The 23,327-nt window shown below is 39.3% G+C and overlaps 2 protein-coding genes across 2 annotated transcripts; one reads left to right on the top strand and one right to left on the bottom strand.

Moving 5' to 3' along the window:
* The first annotated feature begins 354 nt into the window (after nt 1-354).
* LOC103389697 (rho GTPase-activating protein 20-like) lies at nt 355-14,921 on the top strand. Its single transcript, XM_017038339.2, has 18 exons — nt 355-417; nt 513-816; nt 1,819-1,904; nt 2,461-2,634; nt 2,742-2,891; nt 3,109-3,150; nt 3,259-3,343; nt 3,434-3,511; nt 3,797-3,860; nt 3,980-4,192; nt 4,561-4,733; nt 5,080-5,244; nt 5,847-5,959; nt 6,033-6,225; nt 6,513-6,627; nt 6,999-7,666; nt 7,806-9,382; nt 14,645-14,921. Exons 2-17 carry the CDS (start codon nt 715-717, stop codon nt 8,256-8,258), a joined length of 2,874 nt encoding a protein of 957 aa, XP_016893828.1. The 5' UTR covers nt 355-417; nt 513-714; the 3' UTR covers nt 8,259-9,382; nt 14,645-14,921.
* On the bottom strand, nt 9,399-23,212 carry LOC103389698 (obscurin-like protein 1). The gene is given in 26 exon segments (XM_017038829.2): nt 9,399-10,710; nt 11,160-11,426; nt 11,524-11,614; nt 11,617-11,639; nt 11,728-11,889; nt 12,815-12,968; nt 13,080-13,192; nt 13,394-13,660; nt 13,761-14,027; nt 14,116-14,385; nt 14,632-14,898; nt 14,975-15,244; nt 15,350-15,625; nt 15,823-16,098; nt 16,188-16,463; nt 16,622-16,897; nt 17,021-17,293; nt 17,728-17,888; nt 17,996-18,110; nt 18,197-18,472; nt 18,702-18,968; nt 19,065-19,370; nt 19,452-19,712; nt 20,061-20,330; nt 20,500-21,752; nt 22,578-23,212. Coding segments are annotated over 25 exon segments (6,639 nt in total). The 5' UTR covers nt 21,677-21,752; nt 22,578-23,212; the 3' UTR covers nt 9,399-10,432.
* Between the last annotated feature and the right edge of the window lie 115 nt (nt 23,213-23,327).

Here is a 23,327-nt window from a genome sequence, read left to right as displayed (position 1 = left end):
AGTGAGAGGTTAAAACACAAACAAAATCAAACACGCATAAGGAAATTATATATATATATATATATATNCTTCACTGGTGTTTCTGGTGTTGGCTTTTTAAAAAAAGCCAAGTAACACCAGGTTTTTGTAACCTGCATATTTTACATGTTTTTACATGTTACATGTTTTATAAACAACCAATAAAGCTGCTGTTTTATTTTTGCACTTGACTGTCTTTTTTCACAGTGTTGGTGTCACTGTCATTTGCCTCTTCTGCAGATGTAGAAATTAAGTGAATGTTTTGGGTTTTTTTTAAAGGGTGGAGTCTGTTTTTCTTTTTTTATTGGCAGTATTGGCTCCGCCCCTGTGTGTAAGGATGCATTAAGAAGTGCTGCAGCAGCAGAGGCTGATAATCCAGACAGCAGCTTCCCACTGATGGTGAGGACATGAACCTAGCACAGGCTGATGTTCTGCACATTTATTCAAACTTGTTTATTGTTGTTGTTGTTGACCTTTGCTCCTCACTGTTGCAGATTTTCTCGTGCTTGTGTCCAGGTGTTGTCTTCACACGTGGAGTGTCTCAACAGGACTGGTCTCTGAAGACAATCGTACTGGGAGCTCGAAGACACCTGGACAGTTGGACAGAGAACTTAAGGATATGAGAGCCGCGGGACAGTAAGCTGGAGATCTTCGAGAAGTTTGGACAGTGAGCGAAGAAAACACAAGGACATCTAGATGGACATGTCTCCACAGCAGCAGCAGCAGCAGCCACCGGTGGAGGGGGAGGATGAGATGGTCCGCAGGAGTCGGAGTGGCTCTCAGCAGGAGCAAAGATCTGTAGGTTTTACAAACAATGCAAAAAACGATATTCATTTATACAAAAGAGACGTTACAATTTGACAATATGAAACAAAATAGAATCTAGAATAAATAGTGCTGCTGTAACTTATCTTATTAGCAGAGTCCCAAAACTAAAACATATAGACTTTATTTGTGATTTTAGTTCATATGGACATAGGAGGTTTACTGCTGCCTCTTGTGGTCAGTTTCTGTCACTGAACAAAGAGTTTTAAACACAAACACCACACAAACAACATAACAAATATAATGTTTCAGGTGAAGTCAGCAGTGAATCAACAGAGTTTTTATCAAATCACTTACCTGTATGGACCTTTGAATTGGATAGAATGGGGTTTGCAAACTGTAGTGGCTATTAGCTATTAGCTGTTCCTTCTCTACTTTAACTGACACATTTAAACAGTATAAAAAGTGTATGAATATGTATAGAGTGTACCTCGTGAGATATGAATGAGTGTGTGAAAGTGTCAGTGCTCAGAGACAGATGGAGTCAGTGAAGGTAGCACAGGCTGTTCATCTGCTAATCTTTCTAATCATTCTTGTCGGTTTGGAGGCCGCACTCTGATGAATGTGCAGGACAACTGTTACATAACCAAGTGTAGGAGAGTAAACATAAGCTGTTCATGTGAAGCCGTGAGGTCGGACGAGTAATACATTGATAGACTCTAGACAAGACCCTGTTACTTAGCACATGAGCACAACTAGATTGGACGATGGAAGATAATAATAATAATAATAATAATAATAATAATAATAATAATAATAATAATAATAATAATAATAATAATAATAATAATAATAATAATAATAATAATAATAATAATAATAATAATAATAATAATAATAATAATAATAATAATAATAATAATAATAATAATAATAATAACAATAATAATAATAATAATAACAATAATAATAATATTAATAATAATAATTATAATAATAATAACTCCTGTCCTGTGTTTATGTGTCTGTGTTTAGAAGATGAAGTTTCAGAGCTGTCGTCGACAGTCTGCTCCTTCTCTGGTGATCACCAAGGCTCTGACCCGATCCAAGACCTTGTCCAGGTATTTGGGATCATATCCATGACAACTTTCACTACACTCAGCCATTGTTGTGCAGTATGTGATACCAAAATGACTTTGTCCAAAGGCTCTATGTCATAACGACAATTGGATCCCATCTTTCCTTTTGTCTAAACATACACAAACATCATACATACATCAACCCTCACACACATACCTATAAAGTTTTGAAAGGGCTCACACAGTGTGTGGTCAGATTTAAGAAGATCAGATGTCTCTGAGAAAGAAGAAATATGTCATATATCATCTTGTTGCTGCAGTTACTGACTTGAAACTAAAGTTTGTAAAGTGCTCACTCTTCAGAACCAAAGATCATTAGGAATTTTGTGATTTATCTCACAGAAACAGAGGACCTCTGCCTCTTGTAGCTACTGGGGTAAATTTGAGCAAATGGTGCAGAAAACAGAAAAAAAAATCTACATAAAATAGGTGGGGAGGCCAAAGGTCTGTGGTGAAAAATCACTGAATTCTTTTATGGACTTTGGTGTGGGAGAAAATGTGGTCTATCACTCACTTGGATGATCTGTTATTTCTTCAGAGAGACGTTCCAGATGACTGTCTGTGCAGAGACCTGTCCGTTTATTCAGTCCTACCTAGACAACTCAGTGCGGTCCTTCCTTCTTCACGCACATGCTCAGTTGAAGACAGGAATGCAGACACAGGACAGACACCTTTTCTTGTTCAGTGACATTATGATTGTCGCCAAAGCCAAGTGAGACATGATGCAACTCACCCAGGGTTCATTCAGGGGTCAGATGGTCATAATCATGCCAGTCTGTGTGTTTTCATGCTGCACTTTGTGTGCATGTCTGCTCTTAGATCAGCCAACCACTTCAAGCTGAAGGTTAAAGTGTGTGTGTGTGAGATGTGGACGGCGAGCTGCGTAGAGGAGGTATGGGAAGGAAGCACAGCACTTAAGAGGAGCTTTGTTATTGGCTGGCCAACGTACAACTGTGTGGCTACGTTCAGGTAACACACACACACACGCACACACACAGACATTGGTGCATATATTTTTATGATTTTTTTTTCCTGTAGGAAATGACTGCCTAACAACTAAAGCACACAGTGCATTTTTAACATCATTTTGTTGACTTAGATTGACTTAGGTTGGCATTGGTTTTATTCTTTGTGAGTAGTGAAGATCAGCTTTTACTGTTAATGCTGCTACTCTTTGTTGTTTCAGCTCCTCAGAACAGAAAGAGGAATGGCTTTCACTTCTAAAGAGGTGAAGTCTTCCTTCACATGTCAGCGATGTGTGTGTACCTGTGTGCAAGTGTGTGTGTGTATGAGAGCGAGAGACTGAGGTTTAATCTCAATGTATTTTGCTTTGCAGCCGTATCAAAGAGCAAAAAGAGGCAGAAGAACCTAAAACAATTCCTCTCAGAGTTTATGGTAAAGGACTCAACTCATTTGCCGTTGTAAGTTTACTTTTTTTTCCTGCATTTTATTAAATATATACCCCTCTGTGTTTTGTAGTTAATTTGATTTTTCCTTTCTTTTTTTGATAGACTAAAACACTTCCTGTTAGTAACTCTGATTCCACCAATGAAGTGATTCGATTGGCTCTGCAACAGTTTAGCATCATTGTGAGTTAAAAAAAAAACACACGGGAAACTGAGGTGTTTAAATTGGTAAAACGTGATGTAGAAAATGTGAAAATTATCATTAAAAATGTCACAACCAGACTGCAGTACTCAAAAGAAACCCATAGAGGTCGTGATCTCTATTGAAGAAGTCTGCTGCACATCAAAAACTAATACAATTTTGTACAATAATTTTATGCTATAATAATAATAATAACTTGTTATGATTATATTGTTCTGACTCAGGGAAATGTAAAAGCTTGTTATGATTACATTGTTCTGACTCAGGGAAATGTAAAAGACTACCAGCTGTGGGTCATCAGCAAAAGGGACGCCTCATATCCTCTGATAGGTCAGTGTTTGCAAATGACATCATCGCATTCTATAATGAAAAATATTGTAAAAAGCTTAAAGTGTTTAATGCTCACTGTTTTTTTGTTGTTGTTTTTTTTCTCCGTGGCTCTTGCTCAGGTCATGAGTTTCCCTTCAGTATTCAGATGAGTCACGTCAGACACTCCATGTCTCAGGGAGGAGGGGCTGCTGCAGGCTCCGCCTCCCCCGCTTCACCTGTGGACAGAGAGAAGATTCTACAGAAGGAGCTGCTGCAGGTCAACAGACAGTGTCAGTTTGTCCTGAAACCCAGACCAGCGGAGGAACAGCAGCTGTTGCTGCAGGAACCATCAGGTCAGACCACAGGTGATGTTGTCACAACTGTTTCACTATGGGATGGTGAAGCTACGTTAGAGCTTTTACAAAAGACTGTGGTAATATGATCTAGGTCTGCTAAGTCTTTCTGTCAGATATGTTTTTTGTTGTTGTATAGTTAATGTAAAGTACTTACTCTCTCAGACCAAAGTCCACAGAAAAAAATGAATGATTTTTACATCACACTACAGAGTTTGCTGATCTACAAATGCATGCAAGATTTGACATGTTATTTATTTTATTGTTTAAATTTGTTTAAAATCTTTATTTCAAATGTATCCCACAAAGCACAAAATACCTTAAGCTGAAATAATTGTCAAAGCATAAATGTTGTTTTGTCGACTCAGATGTTTCTCAGAAGACTTTTAGAAGACGGCGTTCCCTTGTCTCCTGGGCCTTCTGGAGAGGCTCCTCCTCCTACCTGAGTGAACTGTCCCTTACAGGTGCAGCCCAGGGCTGTTTGTTTGGCCGCCCACTCAGTTCAGTGTGTGTGGAGGATGCTCTGCCTAAACCTATCATGGTGAGTGTATACTGTATGTCTGTTTTATTAACTACACATAAGTGCTGGACAAGGAAAAAAATGTTGATGAAAACACTGGTTAATTGCATCACCTTGATGAGCGCGATTTACTAATGCAAGACCACGTGGATCAATACCTTGGCTAAAGTAATTGAAAATCAGGTCATTCAAAATTGTGAGCATGAATTAGGTAAACCTGGTCACAATTTATATAACATGCTTATGTTAGAATACACTGTAACTATGATTCAGGCCTACTAGTATATAGAAATGGCACACAAAAACATCCAGCCACGCAGCATGGTACAGTTATATTATGATTTCTTTGGTTCTGTGTTGCCCACAGGACATGCTGACCTTTCTTTACCATGAAGGCTCCTGGACACGGGGTATTTTTCGTCGGCCTGCAGGGGCTCGAGCTGTCAGGGAGCTGAGAGACTCTCTAGATGCTGGAGAATTCCAGCTTCCTCTGATACGTGACCATGTTTTCCTTATCGCAGGAGTGTTTAAGGTGTGGGGAAATGTGTGGGTTGTTGTGCGTTTGTTACTGCATTGGTGTGCACACCGCAGACCACTTATTGCTAAATAAAATAGACAGAAAGTAAATATAAAAAAGTCTCTTTAAATAAATTCGCAGTAATCCATTTTTTCATCTGTAACTATGGTGAGAGTGATTAAAAATCAAACCTTTATTTTTAACACGTGTGTTATTGACCTTCAAACTATAATCTGATTATTTGAATGAGGGACTATCTGCTGTTGCTGAATCAGCAGGATTAGACAGGATTGATAAGAGTTTTAGACTATAATCTCTCTACTGAGAGAACACACACACTCACACACGTAATATGATGGGCCCTCTGGTGGCTAACCGCTGCATCACTCTAGACCTTGGTTTGTGACTTTGGTGTTTGTAATCTTGATTAAGATTTAGCTCGTTGACACATAACAGCCACAGCAGGAAACAGTTGACCAGCAGCTCCTGTTTTTGTTTTTTTTATTATATGAAGTGACTGACCAGTTTTAAAGTTTTAGTTTTTATAAAGTTTTAGTCTTCTGTCAGACTTTGTGTGTAATAACACTTCAGTGTTTCGTGTCTTTGTCCATCCATAGGATTTCTTACGCAGCATCCCAGGTAGTTTGCTATGTTGTGAACTTCATGAAGAATGGATGGATGTTTTGGAGGACGATGAAGTTGAGGAAGGGCAGGTGCAGGACATCCAGAGGTAGGATATTAAAAACAAGATTCCAAACTTTTGATGAAATTTCCAAACATGTCCTTTGTGCCATCCTCCTCAGATTGATGCACCGACTGCCCAAAGAAAACGCCCTGCTGCTTCGTTACCTTCTAGCTGTGCTGCACACTATCAAGGCCAATGCTCATGAGAACCAAATGAATGCCTTTAACTTGTCTGTGTGCATTGCTCCCAGCATGCTTTGGCCTCCTGGAGCACCGTGTAGCCCTGAGGTGGAGGGAAAGGAAACAAAAAAAGTGAGTGAGTGAATGGATGGATTACGTTGCCATAAAACAACAGTAACCACTGGAGTAATGTTTTAAACACTTTTGTTTCTAAGACATTACTAATTAAATTTTGTTTTAATGTATGGATCTAAATTTAGCATTTCTTGCTGCTAATTTCAGAAGACATCCTTGAACACAACATTTTAAATAAATTTTAAGTGCACAGAGAAACTTGTAAAACCTTGTTTCTTACAAATCTGCAACATTTGAGATTTTTTGCTATATACCAAACACACTAAATATGTTGGTGGCTGCAGGTCTGTGAGCTGGTTAGGTTCATGATGGAGCACTGTCAGCAGATTTTAGGAGAGGAACCTACCACGCTGTTTGGAGGACCACCACAAAGATGTCAATCAGATGAGACAACAACAGGTAAACACACCATTTCAATGTCACTTGAATGCAAATACAAAAAAGAACTACACAGATTAATGTAGATTAATTTTTCTTAACAATTCAGCATAACAGAATAACTAAAATAATAAAAGATGTTAAGATTTTGCAAATGAAAAAACAAAAACTTTTGATTTTTGATTTTAGCTAAATACTGACAAGCTTTTCAAAATGTTTAGTTTTTAGGGCAGAATTTGTTCCAGAGCAACTATTTTATATATTCACTGTTTTTGTGACAGGTTTAATTGCGCCTCGTTGCGTGTTTAAAAGCCACCTGCCTATTTAATTTGACTGTTTAAACTACTGCAGTTTTGCCTGGTTTTCTTGCTCATGTTCTTCTGGACAATCAGATTCCTGGCTCTACCCAATGACTGACTCCTCCTACGACAGTCTGGAGAATGAGCTGGACGACAGCAGCGGAGGTTCGCCGGCCTTGGGTGTAGGCCATCTACAGTCAAAACCTCTTCGGGGTAGTCAGGACTCCATCCTTACAATCAGTGACTGCGACCAAGAAGCAAGCCCAGATATAGGCCGTGGAAGTAGTGTGAAGCTTTGCTCTCTGGTAAGAACTGGAGGTAGGAGGCAGGTCTCAGATCTAGGCACGAGCCAAGAAGTATTGAGTATGATCACACCCTCTTCTGATGACTCCCTGTCCATGGAAGGTCAGCACAGACACAGGCGGATGTCAGAGCCCAACATAGCATATGTGGGAAGGTTTGGACCTTGCACTTCAGGAAGCGCTGATGTCCTTAATCTAAATCAGACACTTTCTCCAACAAACTCTTTGAATAGTGATCATGCCACCGTTGAGTTTCAGCCACCCAAGATGTCTAATGAAACCTACAGTGTCACTGCAACTACTGCAAAAAGCTCACCTCCCGGAGAAGGACTCAGTTGGGGGACTTTAAAAAGCTGCAGGGGTTTACACCCAAACTCTTGGCTTAGGAAAGACAGAAAACTTTCAATAACCCAAGAGGATAGCACAGTAAAACCAGAAGAGAAGGAAAAGATGAGTACGGTAAGTGACTACTGAGGGTTGAATGATAGCAATGTTCATGATCACCAATGTCCTTTGTGCTATGATTTTCTCTGAGGGCACTACCTCACAGAAACACTGTGAGCTACTAGATAAAGCTCAACATGCTGTCTACACACAGGGAAGGACCATTGACGTGTCTCTGAAGGGCAGAGGAGTAAAACAGAGGATCTGCAGAGCCAAAAAAGTCTGTGGGGGACCAACTCTGTCCTTGTTCAGAAGACACAAGTCTCATTCTGTGGAGAAAGAGGAAACTCGCCAGGACACCAGGCTCTGTCTGCGCCGCCAATCAGAGCCAGGATGGCACGTCATGGAGCAACCCAGTCCTACAGATCCTGGACTCAAGGTTACGCAGATTGATTCAGAGCGAGCTGCCTTCTGCCTCTCCCCAAGTGCCACTAAATCAGTGAAGGAACTTTTCTCCTCGCACCCAGGCAGCAGTCTTCATAGCAGCCAGCAGATGGCACTTACCTTGGTGGAGAGCCACAGGCAATGGCTAAGGAGATGCAGTGAGCATAGTGGTGGTGATCCAGACTGTGAGCAGCCGTTATTTGGAGAAGAATCCTTTGTCTGATTGTTGCTACATTGAAAACCTTACAGTTTAGTCACTTTAGTGCAGTCCTGAGTGGAAAAGGAATCAAAAGCATTCAGCTATTATTTTCTAATTGTTGTACGAGGCTCTACAAAAAAGACAGAAGCTCATGTCCATGATATAGTAGGAGGTGTTTGCTAGTTTAACTTGATGTTTGACAACCTCATATGCAGCCTTACATCCAGAAGTATGATCACAATTTATTTTTTAACCATTGCTTTTTCATAGCATTTTAAAGTTCTGCTTTATGTTTGTTTTCTTGCGATTGTTAAAAAAATGTTTCATTAGATAAAATCATTGAATCTGTTCTTTGTATACATATGGTGAAAGCATTTTCATATTTAATTTAGCTGTAACACCTCAAAGTTCTTGCCATTTATTAGGTGTATTACTGCCACCTCAGTGTTGTATAGTAAGTTATGTGTTGTTGTGTGTAAAAATGCCTACAACTTTAAAAGGAATTAAAGTGAGCTTTGTTTGTGAAAACAGACTGAATTAATGTCCTCTCACGGCCCTTAATCATCTCTTTAATGTATCTATTTTGATACGTTTGGGCAAAATTTAGTGTGCGTTAATGTGTTACATTTAAAATTTTAATTTGCTTTGCCTATTTCAATGACATTATAGCCATTGTTAGGTTCTTGGTTTGTAACTGCTTTGACAAATTCTCAACATGTTTATAAGTATCAAAATTAGATTAATCTATTTTTTTAATTAATTTGTAAAATTATGTCCAAAACATGCGCAAACTTAACTGTTCAACTACGTAATGAGATTCTAAATAGTATGTAACTTTTTTTTTACTTATAATTTGTTGGTCTTGTGACCGTGATTGTCACCGGATCGCCTCGTCCAATCAGGAGCCGCTGCTGAGCGGCTCTCGACCCACCACTTTTGTTAGCTAGCATGTTGTCGTGCAGGTAGAAAGGAAACAAACGCGAAAGGCCAAAGATAGATGCTATAATGTCGTGGCCTGTTATTAGGTGGGTACTTTTTAAATGAAGAATTTCCAAACTTTGGAACGCATCAATAATCGACTGTTTTGGATTAATTTTAACTGTAGAGGACGACATTTTAATAGGCGGACCTTAACCTGCATAATCAAGGTAAGTGAGTTTAACTTCCACCTGGCTGTATCAAGTAAGTTACATTACTCTGGTTAAAAAAACGGTCATGTCGCAGTCTTTTTACTTTAGTAGTATGTCAGTGCATTATGACAAAAGATTGTTTCAGTAGCTTTTGGACTTCAGCGATATTTGTTATAGTTATTAGTTATAAGTTGAATTTATTAGATAAGATATACAAATGATGACATAATTATCAGATGCATTGTTCATTCAATACAAGGTAGAGATATCAAATAGAAACTGAATTACTACATAAACCTTTTGAGATAAAACGTTATTTGCTCGAAAACATCAAACCATAGGCTTTAGGATTATTTCAAATTTTAAATATTCTGCTTAGTAGCACTCAATTACCACTTAGAGATATATTTTATGTATATACATCATAAACAAAATAGTTTCCATAAACTGTAATCATGAAACGGTTTTATGTCACGATTTCTGATTAAAATATATACAAATAGCAGTAAAATGTCCATACTTATTGATATTGATACTAGTTCTGCTTTTAATCACATATTCATGACCCAAATTGTTGAAACTCATAATTATGTGATTTAAAGACAAACAAAGGTTGGTCTACTAGCTAGGGTTAATATTTCGATAACAAATTATCTGGGTTGTGTAAATTAAAAAAAAAAAAAGATGACTTTTAGACAAAAATGATTCATACATTTGCGTATATGATGCACATTGTTACCCTGGGATGATGTGAAGTTGTTGATGCCTTTTCTTTTAATTAAAATATGTGGGTAATTATAGTAAAGAAAGGTGTATTCATCAGGGAAATAAATATAATTTACAATGTAAAAAAAGAAAAGATTTGAACTCTGATTTAGGATGCTGAGTTCAGTCCAGCTTTAATTAATACATTTATTTTTTAGAAATAATTTTGTAACACTATCACAATACTTTCTTTTTTTAAAAAAACTTGTGAAGTTCTAAAAAATGTGAGTAGTTCTTCAACTTCTTGATCATTTTCTTTGGATCTTTCTTTTCCTAACTTAAAGTCACTTCTTGTTACCTTTTCTACTTGTCCACAACATTTAGCGTAGCACTGCTCTTTGCCTTGCCCATGGTAAACTTGATTGTCCCACTCATTTCCACACTAGTGTTTTTCAGCATTAGTTTGTGCAGTTTCCCATGGTTCTCCAGGCGGACATATGGGCCAGGTTGAAGGGCCACTCCATTTAGAGTCCAAACTGGAGGCTTGTTTATGTCCATGGACACTTCACACTCAAACAATGCTGGCTCAGGCTCAGACACCTCCACATCCTTTAGATCTCGTACCATCTGTAGTGCTTGTGCTGCCATGGTATTATATAAAATGGGTGGGAGTTAATGCATTGTATCAAAATTGCATTTAAATTGTGTACTCTATGTAAACATGTCAAGTGTTCAGTGTTCTGAAATATAATACACATTTTATGTTATCAAAGTTAGTATTATCAATCCGAAATATAATAAACAGCTAGAATTTACCAATACAAGGCCAACAGTTAACTAAAATACACCGTAGAACTGGGAAATTTTTGTTACAAAGGCTAAGTGGTTGCAAATTGCAAATTAAGTAGTTAGGCCCAGATCACAGCAAAAAAACAGTAAGACGTGAAACTTGGCTGGCTGGGAAAATAAAGTCATGCCAATAATGGAAAATGTTGCTCTTTAAAAAAGAGGGTATGTTAGCAATTGTACATTATTTAAGTAACTGAATAAGAACTGAAAACATCAATGATCCCCATAAAACTCATCTTACCTTCCACCATCAGTTTGGCTTGGCAAATGTGTTCCCCAACCTCGATGCTATATAGGCCCTCATCCTCTGCTGCTACCTGTTGAATGACCAGTTTATGGCAACAACCGTCGACCAACATATGTAGTCGCTCTGAAGGAGCCAGCTCCTCCCCATCTTTATACCAAGCCACATCACAGCGAGGGGTGGACATAGTGCACTCCAGGATCACACGGTGGTTCTCCAGTGCTGTCCGGTCTCGCAGAGGTCTAACGATTGAAACTGGAAGTTCTAAAAATATTAAGCAAACATGAGCAGGAGAAACAGAAGCTACACAATTTAGCTTAGGTGTCGCAGCATATCTTTGAAAATTAAAAAAATACCTAACCTTCAACCTCGAGGTTAGCTGTAGATTCAATATCTTTGGCCGCAAATCTAATTTCTCCAGCATCCTCGACTTTGACATTACATTGCCAGTACATATCAGCAGAAGAGGTTTAGTCCCTGGTGGAGAAGGACAGGAGATTTAACACTTGTCACTATGTCAGTATTACATCCTTTTCTGTGTAATGCAGAGTTACTGTGTTTGGACCTTCAGTTCGGATCTTGATTGTACTGGTAGGCCTAATCCTATATCCATCCTTGTACCAATCCCCAGTTACATTTTTCAGAGAAACTTCACACATGAAGACAGCATTCTGATCCTCTTTAATGTAGAGATCTTCCAGTTCATGCACAATCTCCAATTTGTGCTCTGTGAAGAAAAATATGTTTTGCTTGTTGGAAAAATATAAAATAATAACAATACCCAAAGACAGAAAATATCAGTGAAAGGCATTTTAAGCCACACAGGAAGTTAAGCAAGCTGTTAGCATGATCATTGAAAGGGAGCATAATTTCTGTGACTGTGTTCAAATTTCTTGTTCTTGAATTCTTGTTCAAATTCAAATATGGCAAAAGCAGCTACTACTATTTTTTTTTCCTATGAATCTTGGTGTTGAAGAGGATGTGGTGCTCATATTTGAGGTTCATCTTCAATTTAACAGCAACTAAAATCCATATATATTAAGAAGAGATATTCCATTTTTAATCACACATTTATTTTGTTTGGTAAGTCTTTTGTTAAGTTTCTAAAATATATTTTTTGTAGGTGCTAGTAGTCAAGTTTTCACAGAGAGCCATTGTCCTTTTCCTTTTTCTGATAATGAGCAACTAACGTTGAATTTATTTCAGTGTCACTCTATAGCATTATAGTAGTGATTTCCAACCGCTGTGGACAGCACATTACTTTACCACATAGCTTTGTTTATTTAATAATTTGTCATCATTCACCTGTGCAACTGTGGATATCAGACCAATTTAAGTACCATTTTACTAGGTGGCAGCACTAAAAACTAGACTAGGCTGTAAAAACTAGAAAGAGACTGTGAGTAATTTGAATCTAGAACACATTTATTACATAAACCTCTTGTGATATTTGTGTGTGGTGGTGTGCTGTGGGATTTTTGCACAATGGATTCAAAAAGTTTGGGAAACTCAGCAGTATTAAACAAGCTTATCTCATTAGCCAAAATTAACATATATAACCACAGGGATAGCAAAGTTTCTATTTTTTTTAAATATTGGTATAATATGTATTATTAATAGTTGTGTAACTGATTGTGTATTGTGTCTCATACCATAAACCGCCAGTGAACAGGAGGTGCTGATTTCCCCTGTATCACACGTGTAGGTCCCAGAGTCGGTTAGGGAGCATTGAATTATCTGACAAAACCTCTTACGTCCCATGGAGTAAATCCGGTAATTCTTTCCAGGCTTCAGCTCTTTGCCATCCTTATGACAGAAAAAGAGCAATATTTAAACATGAACGTTAAGGTTAACCTAGCATGAAACTATATAATTAGTAATTATATAAAAAGTGTGTAAAGCAATGGATTGTCTGACCTTAGACCAGCTGACTTCAATATTTTGTCGAGAGAATTCACACTCCAGAGTGGCAGGAAAGTCCTCTTCCACACGGACAGGTTCAAGTTCTTTTAGGAACGACACTGGTGTCTCTGTTACCAGTTAACAGTCATTGAGTATAATAATCAATCAAAGGTCACAAGGTTATACAGTCAAAGTCAGTTGTCTACAACATTTAAAGAATACACTGATAAATTCACTGTCACTGTTTTTATAACACTGATGTTTTTCAATGGCTTATTCTCTCTCATTAATAAGCATCAAAACTATTTAGTATGTGCAGTATGTGTCACCTTTGATAGTAAGCCTGGCACTCGAGCGCACTCCTTCAGCTGAAAAGACAACAGTGCCTGTGTCTTCCAGTGTCAGGTTGGACAATGTGAGGCTGTGGACTAGCCCGTTAGTGCTGACCCGCCAGCGGTTATTGGGTTTCACACGAATGCCATCCTTCTGCCATGTTCCCTCCACATCTGCATGGGAGAGCTCCACCTCAAAAGAAGCAGTCTCCCTTTCAAAGGTTTCTTGGTTAATCAGGCCTTTACGGACTGATATTTTACGGGCTGGATACAAAGACATGAAGGTAAAATAAGAAAATATGAACAACAAATTGTTTTGGGAGAGCAACAACAACAACCAACAGAGTCCCATGGCAATACTTACGTTCTACATTAAGTTTGACCTGTGTCCTGTCATGAAGCGTCTCACATCGGTAGGTTCCTCTATCTGACAGAGTTAGGTTGAAGATGGTCAAACTGCGTTTGCATCCATTTTGTGCCAGAGTGTGACGAGGACCTGTCTGAATGACCACTCCCTGTCTCATCCACTGAACCTCCCCTGTCTCCAGACTGATCTCTGTTTCCAAGGTGGCATCACCAAACTCTTCTGCCATGACAGTCTCTGCTTTCTTGGTGAACATGACCTGTGCTTCTGTAAACATTATAATAACAGGCACAACATTACAATGCTTTTTGGACTACACATTTCTTTTGTGTGGCTCTGATTAAGTGAATCTTACCCTGAACTTTGAGGCTGGCTTTGCTCACTTTTCCCTCTGCTTCTGCCGAAATCCTGGAGCAGTCTAACATCTGGCACTTTTTGATGACTAAGGTGTGGCAAAGACCATTATGTGTTGCCTGAAAACGTTCACCTAGTTTTATTGCCTCATTGTCCATGTGCCAGAACAACTGTACATCTTCTGGAGAGACAACACACTTGAACGTGGCATCTTCACCTTCAAGCACAGTGGTGTTGTGGAGCTCTGTGAGGAATTCAACCACTCGGGGCACTAAAATGTAACAAAATTAGTTTGAGTTTTTAAAATTAACTGCTGATAATTTTTAGTACTTAATAAAAGTCAGTTGAGGTTTATGGCCTATTATTTATTATGTGCTGTGATATACCATATTCCATCTGGAAACTAAAATTGGTTAACTGATGGGTGTCTTCTATAGAGAAATTGTAAGAAGCTGATTTATCTTTGGTTGCCATTCTTCACATGTATGTCAGGAGTTCTAACTCCAGGTGTACTTACTCTCCACTCTCAGTGATGCTGTGGTTCGATCATCTCTAGATTCACAGCTGTAATCCCCAGCATCTTCATGGCTCAACCGGTGGATTGTAAGACTTCGCTCCACTCCATCCGCTCTAATAGAGAATCTCCTGCTTGGAACTATCTCCACACCATTCTTTAGCCATTGGACATCTGCTTTTGGCTTGCACACCTCACAACGAAGAGTCACCATGCCATCAGCATGGGCCACAGTGTGCTGGAGCAGCTTTACAAACCTGATTCTCATTTCTGTAATGCAATGGAAAACGTTAATGCAACTTCTGAAAATATGTTGTTGAAATAAGATATCAAAATAAAGTTGAACCTTTGACAAGTAGACTGAAGTGGATCTTGTCTGTGCTGACATCACAAGTGTACTCTCCAGCATCAGAGCGCCTCAAAGGCTCGATGGTGAGGGTGCGTTTATGGCCTTCCACAAGCGCTTGAAAGCGCTCGCCTTCAATAGGTGTCCAGTCCTTTAGCCAGTGCACCTGAGCACTGTCTTTGGACACATAACTTGTCAAGGTCACACGCTCTGCCTCATACCCAGTCACAACAATGTCGTCCTTCTTGTTCACAAACGTTGTCGGGGGTTCTTTAATATTACAGAAATTAAGAGAATTTAGCAATGTTACATTCTGACCAGAATCTTTCAAGTTTTATAGTTTGACAAAACTCAAAGTTTGATTGGTGAAGGTACCTTGAACTCTGACATGACTTATCATCTTGTCATCCACAGCATCGCACACGTACTTCCCTGAATCTGTGGACTTTGCGTTTGAAATGATGATTTTCCTCAGAGTGCCATAGCTCTCAATTAAGGTTCGGGAGTCATTGGTGAGCAATCTATCATTGCAGTACCACTGCACAGGGGCATCAGCACGAGACACCTCACAAGCCAGAATGAGGTCGTCACCTGTCATCAGCTCCTGTTGGTCGTGATCATTTGAATTGCCTACAATGGTAACTGGAGGCTCTGAAAATGAAGGAACATTGGGTGAGTATTGTTGACTGTGTTTCAACAATAATATCAACCACCAGAACTTAATGAGCTTTTGGACGTCAGGGTTCATAGTCCATGCCACACATGTCACAAATTATTATTTGTCCATTTGTTTTCTTCATCTGTTTCTATTGTATTTTAGTCACGGCACCCAGCTTTGTATGTTTTACCTTCTACTTTAACCTGGAAACAGATGCTGTCATTTCCAACGTCGAGGAAGTACTCTCCAGTGTCCGTGAGTTCAGCGTTAAGAATGACCAACGAGCGGAAAGCACCTTCTTCCTCTTCACAGAACCTTTCTTCACCCCCAACACGGCAGCAATCTTTGTACCATTTGGCAACAGCATTTGTTCTGGAGAGTTCACACTCCAATACAATGTCATCACCCAACTTGAATTTTAGGTCTGTCTTGATCTCTAACTTTCTTAAGATCTTCACAGGAGGCTCTGAGGAAAAAAATGTAAAAATATATACTTTCTCCTTTTTTAGTATACTGGGTGTATCAGAAAAAATATTGAAACTGCTGTATTTGTACCTGAAACTTTGACCTGGAAATCAATTTTGTCATTGCCTGCATCACAGACGTAATATCCGGAATCGTTTGGAGTAGGAGCATGAATAGTGAGTCGACGGATAAGACCATCCTCCTCGACAGTTACATTGTTGTTCTCTTCAATCTTTTCGTCATTGAACTTCCATGTGACTTCAGCGTTTGGTCTGGACACTTGGATCTCCATTACAATTTCTTTTCCAGCCAAGCTCTCTAGTTTGTCTGGCTTGTTTTTGGGACGAGTCAGCTTCACTGGTGGCTCTTTACAAACCGAAACATACAATTTTGGCAAAAAAGTAAAAATGTAATTGTATGTTAGCCGGTATTGACATGGTAGTATGTAAACCTTGAGCTAGTCAGTGTACATATACTGGAATAATTCATAGAAAAACATGGCACAAAAACCCTACCATTCTTACCTGTAATAGTAACCAAAAAGGCCATGGAGTCATCTTCAGTATCACAGATGTACTCTCCTGTGTCTTCCACCGTTGTCAGGGGTATAAGTAAGATTCGTTGGGCTCCATCCACCGCAAGAATTAAATTGGGACTCTCCTCTACCTCAAGACCATTTTTATACCACATAACTGGTGCATCTGACTTGGAGATTTCACAACTGAGCTCAAGCCTCTCTGAAGTTAGATAGTTGAGTTCTTGCTCTGACTCAGCTGGAAAAAGTATAAGAACTGGTGGCTCTGAAATGGGAAGGAAACAGAAAATGTGATTATAAGGTATTCATGTCAGGATGGAGAATTCCATTACTGCTTTCCATGTTTAGACATGTTTTTGAAAGAAAAGAGTATGAAGGACACACTAACCTTTGACACTAAGCTGGAAGAAAACAGAGTCTCCATTAGTTTTACAAACGTACTCTCCACTGTCATCTGCTGAGCCACAGGGAATAGTCAGCCTCCTGTATGGACCCTCGGATAACAGCTGGATACTATTGCTCATTTCCACCTTCTGGCCATCTTTGAACCACTGCACTTTCCCACTGGAACGGGACAATTCACACTGCAGGTGGATTTCTTCTGAAATGTAGCCTTCCATCACCACATCATCTTTAGGCTCCACAATCATCACTGGAGGCTCTGGAAGAACAGTGAGATGTTAATTTAATGTTTGAGTAATGTCTGGAAATTAACAAAGATTCTGAGTCATAGTCAACTACTTTAGCTTGAAATTAGTTTTAGCCCTGAACATTTCTTTTGGAACTTCCACCTTCCCATCGTTTAAATTTTGTTTGCTTGTATTCTTAGTAAAACTTTCATTTAGAATTCCATAATTTGTGGTTTATATATATACTTTTAAGTCATCCGATTGTCATTATATTTTCTCTTTTTCTGTAATTAAACCTTTTTGATGATTTTTACCTGTGTTTACACAATTCAGATTAGTGGCTGTAGACATTCCCAAAATTAAGAATTTATTAGAATGTAGGTTTTTGGCAATGTATTCATTCTTTAACTTTTTTTCGGCACCCAATAGACTATGAATATATTAACCATATTTAATGGCATCGCACCTCTGATGTTGACTAAGAACTCCATGCTGTTGTTTCCTGCCTGGCAGGTGTAACTGCCAGCATCTGAGGCTTCTGCAGATCTGATGATCAGCCTCCTTACTGTTCCCTCTACCTGAAGAGTGATGTTGTCACTGGATTGAATTTCAGAGCCATCCTTGTACCTGGAACAAATATTTGTTGTAGACAACTTTTAGTGGTATGTAAATACACAAGCCTGCATGTCTACAGTAACTCTGTATGTGGAACCTTTTGAGTTCCACAGTTTTACCATTTGACTTCAGCGTCATCTCTGGAGACGTGGCAGAGCAGCACAACTGGGTCCAGCTCCATGCTGCTTTTGTGGAGCTCTTCGTCAGGGATTGGTTTGAAATAAGCAGGAGGACCTGAAAAAAAAAAGAGCAGGAAGAAAATAATTAAGAAAAATACTGGAAAATGGAGGTTACAAGGTTGAAATTTGAATGTATTTTACCTGAAACCTCCACATCAAATCTGATGCCATCCTCATTGGTTTTGCATACGTATACACCAGAGTGATCTACATCAGCTGACTGGATTACGATCCTTCTCATGTTGCCATCAGATTGTATGCTGATGTTGTCAGTTATCTGCAATTCTTCGCCATCCTTAAACCAAGATACTTTTGCAAAGGAGTGAGAGACCTCACAGTAGAGCACAATAGCGTCACCATTTTCCACCTTCTTATTGCTTTCTAACTCAGACAAGGGATTGAATTTTACCACAGCAGCTGTAAAAGAAAAAGCAAGCATGTTACTCAGTACTCCCCATTACTGGCTCATTTGATTGTATCTATGATGCACATTAGTGATAACTATTACAATAAATTACCCAATGATAATGCTAAAACTCTTTTCTAAAGAGTTGTATTTTGCGCTAATGGAAGTGGAAGATGCTGCACCTGAATCTGTTTTTGAATCTTTAGGATTCAGTTGTTAGAGAATAGACAGAGTCCTTACGTTTAACTTTGAGTGTTGCTGAGTCCCGTACTCCGTTGGCTATGAAGGTGATCTCTGCTCTGTCGTCTGTGATGCGTGTGCCATGGATAACCAATGAGTGCCTAGTTTGGGAGTGCTGTATTTTATATCTTTCACTGTGCTGCAGTTGAGAGCTATTGAGAAACCATGTTCCCACCATTACTGCTGAAAGTTCAATGGAGAAGTGGGCATCTTCTCCCTCTTCAACCTCAGAACTCTTGAGGTGACTGCAAATCTTAGGCCCAGGAACTAAAATAGAAAATGCAAATGTTACACTGTTGATGTTTTCTTGTACATGTCAAAGAACTGCAACATATTTTACAGTTTTTGTCTTCTGACGTTTACCGAGATGGACAACTTTGGGAAACTCCACATGACCGCTTCGCCCGTACTTGTTAATGCAACAGACTCTGAAGCGGTAGTTGCCTTCACAGGGCACACTGTCACCTGCAACCTCAGCTGAGGTGGCACTTTCTGAAGTGAAGCACTTCTGCCACTCTTGAGAGCCCACCTCTTGTCTCTCCACCACAAAAATGGATCGGGTTGACATCTGGCTGTTAGGGGCTGGAACCCATGTGAGAAGAGCACCATTGGGTCGATCTACATCCATTTTGACACTTACGGGGCAAATAGGAGGAGAGTGTCTTGAAGCTTTAGGGTAAAGAGAAGAACCATTCAGTAACTTTCATTGGGAAAAATAATTGGAAAGCAAAGTCTGTCTCCCTATTTTACCTTTAACTTTTAGCCGTGATGAGGTTTTGGATCTCCCTGCAACAAATGTCACAACCCCTGAATCTTGATGGGCCACGTTGACAAAGACCAGAATGTGAGTTTTGCCAAAATTTTTGAGGATTGTCTGGTGGGTTTCATGCAGCTTCAGGCCATCTTTAAACCAGTGGACCTCCATGTCGTTGTCCTCCACTTCTACACAGAAAGCTGCATTCTCTCCCTCTAGGACCTCCAGCTTCCGAGGGAGTTTACGAACAATTGTGCCTAAAAATGTTGGTCACAAATTTTATTTATTTATTTATTTTATTTTATTTAACAACAACCACAGAATCTGTACTTGGCTTTGAATTTTAACCATAGCAAATCGCAAAGTACAGAAATTGGACATCAAATCTGGCCAAATTATTACATAAATTGTGTGAATTTGTAAGATAATTACATTCAAATTTAACATTTTAAACGAATGAGGCCACCATTCATCTATTTATTAGAAATATGTTTTCATTTCACTCATGCACTTTAAACACCATGTCACCCCATATTTAGGGGAGGTACAGCCGTGTCTGAAATACTTAGCAGTACTAGCAGTATATCTTTTTCACATGTACATACCTTTAACTGAAAGTTCTGCAATGCTCTTCCCTCCATCAGGCATCTCACAAAGATACACTCCGTCATCATCTGTCCCAATATCCTGAATGGTCAGTCTGCGTCTGGTTCCTTTCTGCTCTATGCCATATTTGCTGCTGGGCATCAGCCTTTGGTCCTCAAGGTACCAGGCAGCAGGAACCGACTCATCAGGAACTTCGCACTCCAGCACAGCCACATCACGCTCTCTTACTTCAACATCTTTTAATGGACGCCGAAAACGAACAGCTGGACCTGAATGACAAAGGTACAGCTGATGAATTTCATAGTTAATATTACATATAGAATGACTGTATTCACTGTATGCAGGACCTAATTTTATAAGTGTGGAAAATGTCCACCATACTAGAATTGTTTTTTTGTTGTTGATTTAAAACAGCTTTAAAAGTAAAACCTCTCTTACCTTTGACAGACAGGTGAACAGCACTTAGGGTATTCCCCAGGGCATTTGATGCAACACACACATACAGGCCTGTATCTTGCTCCTTGCAGTACAGAACCTTGAGTGTGTAGTAACCCTCTCTGTCCTCGAATATCAGATGTCGTCTTCCAGGTTCCAGGGGAACCCCGTTCCTCTTCCATATGATCTCAGGTTTAGGCTTTCCTGTGACAAAGCAGCGAAACTTGGCGTGTTTTCCTTCTGCTACAGCAAACTTTTTGACTGCAGATTGGTTGATCGCTGTCTCTTCTTTAACTCTTGATAAACTAGGTCGACCACCTCTGTGTTTTGGTGACAGTTGGGTGTTACAAGGGCTACTGGAAGAAACTTTGCTGTCCTCTCGCTCTGGCACAGGCTCAACAAGCAAGACTGCCCCTGCCAGCGCCTCGCCATTGCAGCTTACTGCCTTGCATGTGTAGACACCTTTGTCCGGCATTCGTGTCCTATAGATCTTGAGCTGAAACCATCCGCCATCTTGACTGCTTACACTGAAGTGTGAGCTTTCAAATATGTCATTGAGCTTTTTTCCATCTTTCTCCCACATCACCTCAGGCAAAGGGTCACCCCAGATTTTGCATGAGAAAGCGGCATCTTCTCCTTTGTCCACACGCAAAGAGAGTGGTTTTATGAGAAATCTTGGCCTATCATCACATATTTTATCAGTCTCTTTTCTTTTTTCATACTTTCCGTTCAATTTATGTTTTGGGATTATCTCACGTCCATTTTCTTTGCCATATTTCCCATTTTGCTCCTTACAGTAGCCATTCAGATGTTCCTCATATTTTTCATTTTCTTTGACACCATTCACCTCGGTTTGCCCCTGCTCTTCCTGTGCTCTTTCCTCTCCTTCCACCTTGAGTGTGGCAGCTGCATATGTTTCACCTACACTATTTTTAGCCTTGCATATGTACTGGCCAGCATCCTGTTGGGTAACGTCACTAATAGTTATCAGGTACACTTTTCCTTCCTCTGACAGTCTGTAGCGTCCCTCTGAGAAGATCTGGACATTTTTACGCTCCCAAATGACATCTGGACGAGGATCACCACCTATCTGGCAACGTAGGATGGCATCTGTGCCACACTGTGCAACCACGGGTCGTGGGTAACCCAAAACACGAGGAGCACCTCCAAAAATATCCATGTCTGTGTTGCTGTTCTTGGAGATTAACTTGAATATTTCCCAATAAATTATCCAGAAATCTATGTCACAAAAGTATCTGTGAGACACAAAGATCAAAAAGTTTGCTTATTAAAATTGAAAATTTAAAGACCTGAAACCATTTAAAAATATTTTTGTTAAATGACATGACAGTTGTTTTACAGCTGGTGCTGTAAGTCATTTCAGACTATATTTATAAACTAGTCTGTCCAAAAAAGACACCAGGGAGACCATGTGTCACAAACTGTAATATCACACATTCACTTAAACATTGTTAAATGTACTTACATTCAGAAATGTACAAAAGGTATACAATTCTGAATAAGTGTACATGTTTCAGGAGTACACCTAAGAAGCTAGCTTGGACAAAATCCTAACAAAAGTTTTAACAGGTGGTTCATCTTAAGCCTAGAATATAGGAACTCTTTTTTTTATTATTCCGCTAGACAGTTGTTGTTGATGTTTAGGAACTCTTTTTTTTTTTATTCCGCTAGACAGTTGTTGTTGATGTGCTGTTGTTCGCATCAGTAAGGTTGAATGTTAAAATCATTTGTTTAGATTTAACTCAGTAACAGTATGAGGAAATTGATTGATTGATTCTCTTTTGTAAAGTTGAATTCCTTTTGAAAAAAGATGTCTAATTACAAACTTGAGAAAACAATTGTAGTGACGAAGCCTTAATTTAGGTTGATAAAATGTTGCCTTCTGTCTTTCTATTGTCTCAGGGAGGTCATTGCTCACATTGTATGTAAAACTACTTATAACCAAATGAAAAATAATTAAGGCTGTCTTTGTGTCTACTGACCTAAAATACAAATGGCAAAATCCACATTGTAACTATGTAAGTTAACATAGTTAAGTCCAATAGGAATCAGTTACTTACTTATTCTTTGGAGTTTGTCTTTAACTCATTCTGTAACAGTTGGTACGCTTTCCTTTAAAATCCTCTTTGATTGATTTGTCTTTGTTTCTTTGAAAATGGCAGTGAATCAAGGAAGGACGTTTTTAAACTCTTTAGTTTCCCTTAGTTTCTTGGTTTAGTTGCGTTGCTTGTTGGTTGCAGGATCTTGTTTGAAGTCGTAGAGTGTGAAAAAAGAAATCCCATTCCAATGTGGAGGTCCCTGTTTGTGTAGTGAAAGGATGCAGAAAATGACCACAGTCACGCGGTCAAGTGCTTAGTTTATGCGTCAGCAGAGATACCGTCATTGTCCGATAGCTACAGGGTGACAAAGTGGTGGAGACGGAGCTGGAATGGCAGCACTAAATGCTTTGGCAGCTGCTCCCCCCTGCAAGCGACTGCCTAAAAATAACCACAGCTTGGATGACAGTGGGCCAGATAACATTAGACTGTCCATTCATAGTCTAAAGATAGAGGCGATTCAGAGCTCACACAGATCAGTAGATATCCCCAGCTAAACCCCACAAATGAGAGGATTGCCCACCTGCCATATATCCTGTGGCCATGAGTCATGTTGACCCTTAAATAGGGTCAATTCTGTGTCAACCCTGTCTTTGGAAATGATTTATACTTGGAGATATCTTTTGAAAGATTGAAGAGGTGAGAATAGCAACAACACCTTCGAAGAAAATAGATTATTTTTATCCACAAACCAACAGCTGGTCTATTTGTTCA

This window comes from Cynoglossus semilaevis, chromosome 14 (genome assembly GCF_000523025.1).
Source record: "Cynoglossus semilaevis isolate Cse_v1.0 chromosome 14, Cse_v1.0, whole genome shotgun sequence".
Lineage (NCBI taxonomy): Eukaryota > Metazoa > Chordata > Actinopteri > Pleuronectiformes > Cynoglossidae > Cynoglossus > Cynoglossus semilaevis.
This window is presented reverse-complemented; position numbering and strand designations above follow the sequence as displayed.